Below are 8,158 nucleotides of genomic sequence, written 5' to 3'. Positions count from 1 at the left end.
GATTACTGGTTTGAATCCCGTAAATGCCAAAAGTGACTCTACTTTGTTGGGCCCTTGATCCAGGCCCTTAACCAGCAATTGCTCCATCCTGGGTATGACATTAATCTGCATCCAGCCCTGCATGTAGGCTCTCCAACCTGCAGGGAAAAACCTGGGGGTTGGTGGTAGAATTGGCACTCTAGCCACCATAAAAAACCTCACACTGGTTCCATTCCATCTGAACTTGTGTGGTGCTGAGGTGCCTGGGATCCTGAGTTGGTTCGTCATGTTGTGAGTGCAGCAATGCACTGTATCAGCGTGTGCTACTAACCTCTCTCTCTCTCTCAGCTGGAAAAGGAGATCTTGAATAGTGCTGTTATGTGAGCACAAATGAATAGGAGGTTTTCAAAGATAATGTCCAGTTTGCATGAAGCCATCTAATTTAAAAATCAACAATATTTGTTTGCATCTGCAGGATTTCCATTAATAGAATTTCATATTTTTCTGTGTTTAAAGACAAGTACTTACCACTCATCTAATGGGATAACTTGTGGAAACAAATAATTAAATTAACAAATCAATTCCACAATGTGCAAAATGTCCACAATGTTCCAATGTCCACAATTTATTTTATTAATTAGCAGTACTGTATGCGTATAGTCCATGCTGCTGAAAAAAAAAAGTGAATTTCATCTGCATTAATATCTATCTATCTATCTATCTATCTATCTATAACAGTGCTGACACAATATTTAACTTCACAACATAATAACAGACCATCAGTGTGTACATATATGTTTTCTGAAAAGTGTGTGGAGGAAGGAAACTGAGGTGTGGCACAAAAATACCAAGTTAAGGATAAAGGATGACTTTATAACACAGCTGAAGACAACTGTTTGCAGGTGGTGATGTTACAAGATGCAACACCAGCCTATTGAGAATGTGCCTCAGGTTTGAAGTCACAAAGCTGCACGGTATCAAACAACTGTTACAATAATGTTATTGAGTAGAATTAAATGATTTATGGGATCAGAGAACAGCTCAGAGCCTTAAGGATTATTAAGCATTCCTGGATGTAATGTTTAATACAGAATGAAAAACCTTGGCACATGGAAGCAGTGGTAGCACTAATGCCTTACAATAAGGAGACCAGCTTTCACCTCCTGAGTGTTCAATGCATGGAGTTAGATAGATAGATAGATAGATAGATAGATACTTACTTACTTTATTAATCCCAAGGGGAAATTCAGAAGTTTGCATGTTCTCCCCAGATGTTAGTGCATTTCCTCTCAGTGCTCCCATTTCATCCCACAGTCCAAATACATTGAAAAATACACTTGTGTTAATTACCCTTCCTGGCTCCCTGTACAAGTATTGTCCATTCCTTGCACTCTATGATTGCTAGGATTGGCTCCAGCTACCCCGCTACACTGCCCTGGATAAGCTGGTTAAGAAAATGAATGAATGGATAAGAAATAAATATCTGTGACCCAACGCTTGTATCTTCTCATTAAGTGCTGTGGACGCGGTCTTAAAAGAAGAATATTTGAGAGAAAAAGTCCTCTTTATGATAACTAATCTTTCCCTTTAAATATGAAACGCTTCCCTCCCTTTAATTCCCCGCCCGTCGCTGATCCGGGAAGCCAAGAAGCCAGAAAGAACTACGCCTTTCTGTCCAAAACCTCGTGCCCCGATTGGTCATAGTGACTCATTTCCAAATCAAAACTTGCTCTCTCATTGGTCAGTACGTCTGTCCGTCAGGTTGTCTCCTTGGTCGAGCATAGGGAAGCAGCTCACGACGCGCACAGCGTTGCGATGACCGGACTCAGTGTTACGATTTTAATTTAATTAGTTGCATTCCATTCTTTTTTATGGACTGACTTTTATTCATTCCAAGCGTACAGTTTTAGGAATATAATAGCATTCTTTTTTTCCCTCGAGAACACCTTCGTTCGACATTCAGCTGTTCTTTTTCCTTGTCTTTTTTTTTTAAATAATTAATAAAATGAAGGTGATGGTAGATTTCGAGGAGTGCCTTAAGGACTCCCCCAGATTCAGGTACAGTAACCATGGCATATCTTTCCTATTCTGCTATTTTAATGTGTATAGTTCATCAGAAGGGATAATTAAATGGATTTGTGTTTTTCTTTAGTTGCATCCTATTTACATAGTAGGAGTAAATGTAAAGGACGAAAAAGCCGCATTTATTAGACGCCGGTGCTGTGTTCCATAAATATCACTTCAAAATGCTCGATGGCTCACTTGTTTTCGCTTCAAGCACGTGACCACGTGTGAACTGTTCAGAATGTAGCATACCTCGAGAAGTGCTAGGTGCGTTTTCCGAACCGTCAACTTTACGACTGTTTCGGGGCTGACAGCCCCGTAGCAACAAGTACATATTACCATTGGTGTGTGTCAAATTTTGGGAGGTTCTTTGAATATGCCTTTTTATCTGCCAATTCCTTCACAATAGCAATAAGGGTGGGGATTGTGGAACATTCAGATGTTGGCATTGGATCATCCCGTTCATCCCAAATTATGTTTTAAAATTAAGTAATGTTCTGGGGATTCATTTTTCGGTTTCTGTGTGTATAGGAACGAATACAGAACCTGGAACGTAAGATTTGTCATATTGCTTGGGTCGACTTTAAACTTTTTCGCAACTTTTAAATGCAGTGATCGGTCAGCAAGTATAGTCGGGATGTGACTATCAACTAAACAATGTTCTGAAGAGGCATGTTGTGCTGTTTTGATCCTAGCCTGAGAGACCTGTAATTGAGGGTTGAACGGAGCATAATCATGTTATCTTTAAAACTTTATGCTATCACTTGAGCCATTAGTATTGTAAACTCATTTTGTCATGGGCAGATTCTGTTCATATATATGAAATAGGGAAGTCTCCTTTGTTCCCAGTAAGGTGATCTCTAGTTTGCCATAGATCTTGCTTTGTAGTCTTGTTTTTAAAATTGAACCTTGTAACTAATCAGTCAAATGAGACTTGTCACAACAAAAGTGATCAGAGCCTGACTGGTAATATTGACTACTTGAATATTATTTTTATACAGAGTATTCTCCCCATTTAAGATATGAACTCTTTATGTAATTTAATTACACGGTATTTGACTGCTGTCTCTGGCCATTCTGTCAGACACAGAGATGAATGTGCTTTCATTCACTTTTGTGAGTAGCTGGCTCATTCACTTTGCAAATCTGGCTAAGTATTTCTTAAGAGATTACCACCCACCACACCTTAATTTGGAGAGCAACGCCTGTGCCTCTGTGATCTGTGTGACTAACTGTAAACTCTAGCCCCCATTTTGCAGAACTTCTGGTTTTATTGGTATTTCAAAATATATGTTGTTCTCCTTGCTGCCTTTTTGTTTCATCTGCAAGTCTGGCAATTATGTTTCAGTTTAGTGTTTGGGTACCTTTCACCATTCTGGAGACTTCATTTCTTCCTTTTTCTTTATGCATTCTTTTCTCACTCTATGCCCTTTATTATTTTATGCTTAATGCAGTCATAAACAGATGCTTAAGTGGATATAAAATGTAAAGTATAGGAACTGAGTTTAACAAGATGTTTTAAGAAAACCTTGCTGCCCCTAAAAATGTTTTAGTGAGGTAATCATTGCAGTGCTTGTCTAAAATATTTGGCATTAATTTCTGAATGGGCATATATGTTTTCTTATTTTTACACTTAAGTCTTCAAAAACATATTGGTTTTCCTGGCTTATTATAAAGAGGTAGGAAGATTCATATAGCTGGACAGGCCACTATTCTTTTGGTGGGGAATATGGTGTGAGCTGCTGTTTAAGCAGGATCAACAGCTTAAGTCTTGAGGCAGAAGAGTGTCTCTGACCTGCTGTATTTAAAAAAAAAACATTGTTGTCAACAAAGTCAGGTGGATTTTAAGGTGAATGATAATTTCTAGTATATCTAGACCTTTTAAATTTATTTTTTATTTTTGCATTTAAATAATGAGTGTATATCTTTAAATACTAATTTTCATCTGTACATTAAGAAATTGGAGTAACATTGGTGTTTTGAGATTAAACAGTGCTTTTTCACATTCTTAACAGTGTATGTATTTGTAGCACCTTTTGGGCGAAAGTAACCATTTTGCAGTGAGTCATAAAGCACTGTAGGCGCAGTATGCAGAAGTGTTTGTTTATGCTTTTAAGCTGCATGGTAACCCACAAGTGTATTTTGCCCTTTTTGTTTTTGGTTATAGTGAAGGCGTGTGATAAAAAAAAAAAATCTAATCTAATTATCTCGCCTGTATTGCTGCCGGTGTGTGCAAGGCTTATGAACTGAGATACCCAGACCTGCACATAGAAGCTAGGATTACACATTTAGAAAATATGTTTTCAATTTGAGAGTGGAGTATTCACCCATTCACTCATCCATCCACTTTTTGAATTCACCCACCCATCCATTCCTTTTTTTTTTTTTTTTTTGTGTTACCATTTTTTTTTTGAGTTAATGTTAGCCAAAAGCCTGTACGCTAAATTCAGGCAAAAACCAGATTCTAATTCTGGCTGGTGCCCAAGTCCATCACTAGGAACGTTCAAATACAAATCTGTACTCACAATTTCTCTGTCAGCAATCCTTGCATACATGTGCTTGGAACATGGGAAGGAGCTATAGCAAGGAGAACATATGAATTCACATTGATTAGGTGGAAAACAAACTGGAGTGTGAGGCAGTTGTTATATACAGTTCACTGTGTATTCAGTCAAAGGTCATCATCAGTTTAAAACATTTTTATATATCACACTATACAGAAGAGTGTCTTTAAATAAATCCCTAGAAAGGCAACATTCCAGATATCTCATTCCCCTTTTTGACAAAGGCAGTATATCCCTTAATTCATGTAAAGGCTAAGGAACACCAGCTGAGCATCCTGGGTAAGAGAAAATCAAATGCATATGTAGCTGGAAAAGGGGGTGGTGGGAGGCTATAGTAGAAACAAAATATTTAGTTGCCCTGCAGGTCCTGGCTGTTCATGAGACTTCATGCAGTTTTTTTTTTTTTTTTTCCAAAAGTAGAACAATGGGGATTTGCCACATAATATGCTATTCACAAAACCAGTGCAGTTACTTTAACAAACTGATATGAGAACAAAAAACTTGAAATGTATATCTTTCTTGATAATTTTTTGGTATTTATTTCTGAATAAAAATCAACATGGTCTTGCTGTAATGTAATACCAGTAGTCACACTTAAATCATGGAATCTTTTGTTTGTCATGCATAGAAGATTCCTTTGATTTCTGTCCGATTTCTTAAGACATTGGGAAACATTGTGTATAATTCTGCAGGCTAAAATGATCTAGTCATTAAATGTTTTTGTTTGGCAGTCAAGTTCCCATTCCAGAAGTGATTTTGTTCATGTTACTGATGCATTTTAAATTAACTGTTTTATGAAGTATGGTGTCATGAGGAGCCACACCTCGAACCTACCCCTAAAGCAATGCATAGAAGGCCTGTTCTAGGTTAGAAATGCATCTATGTCTATGATTTCTTTGTCTTGTATTCTCATTACTTTATTCAGTGTCATTGTCAACAAAGTTTTCTTGTCAGACCGTCTGAAAATGTAGACTATGTCTGCAGCAAAGGGAACAAGGCAGGGATAGTGTATGGATCACTAGTCACTCACAAGTATTGATTTCTGTTCAAGCATCATGCAGCCCATTTTACTTATTTATTTAGGACTCTATCTTCTGCTATGTACAAAAGTGTACCTCTGACCAAGTCTGAAATGTATACCCTTAAACTTGGCAATTATTTCTTAATGATTGGTAATGTTTTATGATATGAAGTAGGTAAATTAAATATTGTACTGGTGAATTTGTACAAACTTCACTGTTCTTTCAAGACTTGGAAAGGGTGGAGAGGAGATTGAAATATGGCACATTTAGAAGAATTGAGGATTATTACCTCGTTTTTAGTTTTCAACATAAACAAGGTACTTTGTTACTACTTTCATGACGTTTCTCTCTTTCTCTCCCAACATATACATTATCTGATAAAATTTTGACTTCGACAGACTATTCACATTATTGTTGACTGCTTTTACTAGTATCAAACTCTATGCTGTTTTTAAAGATACTGTGTTAGTCCTTTTTTGATAGATAAACACTAAGGCTTTTTTGCCATCTAATAATCATACTGCTTTTTAATAGGAAAAGAAGTGAAGGTCCTTTTTTTTTATAGTAAAGGGTAATTGGTTTAAGTGTTGTCCCATTTACAGTCTTTTTATTTTCCATTTAGAAAAAAATATCACACCACAACAACCTTATAATCAATTTTTCCACAAAAATTATAGCCCACCCCAAACATAAAATTACAATTTCTCATGTGAAAGCCTGTTTAATTATGTTCGTCCTGTCCTTGATTCAAGCTATAATTTAATTACGTAAGAAGCATTAAGTCTTTGAAATTTTAATTTCCAAGAGACTGCTGGCAGTGTAATTGTGTGAAGTGTATTTTTATGAAACTCATTGGGTCCTTTGGTATGAATAAAGTGAAATCTTACCACAGAATATCTGCACACTGATGCCAAAGTATGCCTCCTCTCCATCTAAAGAAGAATTTTTTTTCTTTTTTTGCAAACACATTGCTTCATGATGCAAAATTAGTATGGTGAGCTCATTTTAATGTGATAGCCTCATTCATTATTTTTTTCTTTTTTTATTATTATTATTATTAGCTATTATATACTTTTATATGAGCAGGGAGAGAATTTGAAGTGCCTTAGAATTGAACTGTGTAGATGGCACTATTTTAAATAAAGTCTTAAATGGCCATTTGGATAATAAATCATAATATTAATACATTTTATTTATTAGGCGCCTTTTTAAACACTCAAGATAGAGATAGATACTTTATTAATCCCAAGGGGAAATTCACATACTCCAGCAGCAGCATACTGATAAAGAAACAATATTAAATTAAAGAGTGATAAAAAATGCAGGTAAAACAGACAACTTTGTATAATGTTAACATTTACCCCCCCCTGGTTGAAATTGAAGAGTCGCATAGTGTGGGGGAAGAACGATCTCCTCAGTCTGTCAGTGGAGCAGGACATTGACAGCAGTCTGTTGCTGAAGCTGTTCCTCTGTCTGGAGATGATACTGTTTAGTGGATGCAGTGGATTCTCCATGATTGACAGGAGCCTGCTCAGTGCCCGTCACTCTACCACAGATGTCAAAATGTCCAGCTCCATGACTACAATAGAGCCTGCCTTCCTCACCAGTTTGTCCAGGCGTGAGGCGTCCTTCTTCTTTATGCTACCTCCCCAGCACACCACCGCGTAGAAGAGGGCACTCGCCACAGCCATCTGATAGAACATCTGCAGCATCTTATTACAAATGTTGAAGGATGCCAGCCTTTTAAGGAAGTATAGTAGGCTCTGTCCTCACTTGCATCAGTATTGGCAGTCCATTCCAGTTTATCATCCAGCTGCACTCCGAGGTATTTATAGGTCTGCACCCAGTCACCTCTGATGATCACGGGGTCCAGGAGGGGCCTGGGTCTCCTAAAATCCACCACCAGCTGGTTTTCAGGTGTAGGTGGTTTGAGTCACACCATTTAACAAAGTCCTTGATTAGGTCCCTATACTCCTCCTTCTGCCCACTCCTGATGCAACCCACGATAGCAGTGTCGTCAGCGAACCTTTGCATGTGGCGGGACTCCCGAGTTATATTGGAAGTCCGATGTATATAGGCTGAACAGGACTGGAGAAAGTACAGTCTCCTGTGGTGCTCCTGTGTTACTGACCACAATATCAGACCTGCAGTTCCCGAGACGCACATACTGAGGTCTGTCTGTAAGATAGTCCACGATCCATGCCACCAAGTATGAATCTACTCCCATCTCTGTCAGCTTGTCCCTAAGGAGCAGAGGTTGGATGGTGTTGAAGGCGCTAGAGAAGTCCAGAAACATAATTCTTACAGCACCACTGCCTCTGTCCAAGTGGGAGAGGGATCAGTGTAGCATGTAAATGATGGCATCCCCCGCTCCCACCTTCTCCTGGTATGCGAACTGCAGAGGGTCGAGGGCGTGGTGGACCTGTGGCCTCAGGTGGTGAAGCAGCAGCTGCTGCCCCATGATCTTCATTACATGTGATGTCAGAGTAACAGGCCGGAAGTCATTCAGCTCACTAGGACGTGATACCT

The 8,158-nt window shown here is 38.4% G+C and overlaps 1 protein-coding gene across 2 annotated transcripts in view; it reads left to right on the top strand.

Annotated features, from left to right (window-relative positions):
* The first annotated feature begins 1,734 nt into the window (after positions 1-1,734).
* Positions 1,735-8,158, top strand: part of LOC114646581 (arf-GAP with coiled-coil, ANK repeat and PH domain-containing protein 2-like) — a 201,266-nt gene continuing 194,842 nt past the window's right edge. The window contains exon 1 of one of the 2 annotated variants that reach the window (XM_051923649.1): positions 1,735-2,037. In XM_051923649.1, coding sequence (XP_051779609.1) covers positions 1,985-2,037 — 53 coding nt within the window. In that variant the 5' untranslated portion in view covers positions 1,735-1,984. The remainder of the gene's footprint in view (positions 2,038-8,158) is intronic. The other variant, XM_028794841.2, reaches the window with a different exon arrangement.

The sequence above is a fragment of the Erpetoichthys calabaricus genome, chromosome 2 (assembly GCF_900747795.2).
Source record: "Erpetoichthys calabaricus chromosome 2, fErpCal1.3, whole genome shotgun sequence".
Classification (NCBI taxonomy): domain Eukaryota; kingdom Metazoa; phylum Chordata; class Cladistia; order Polypteriformes; family Polypteridae; genus Erpetoichthys; species Erpetoichthys calabaricus.
This window is presented reverse-complemented; position numbering and strand designations above follow the sequence as displayed.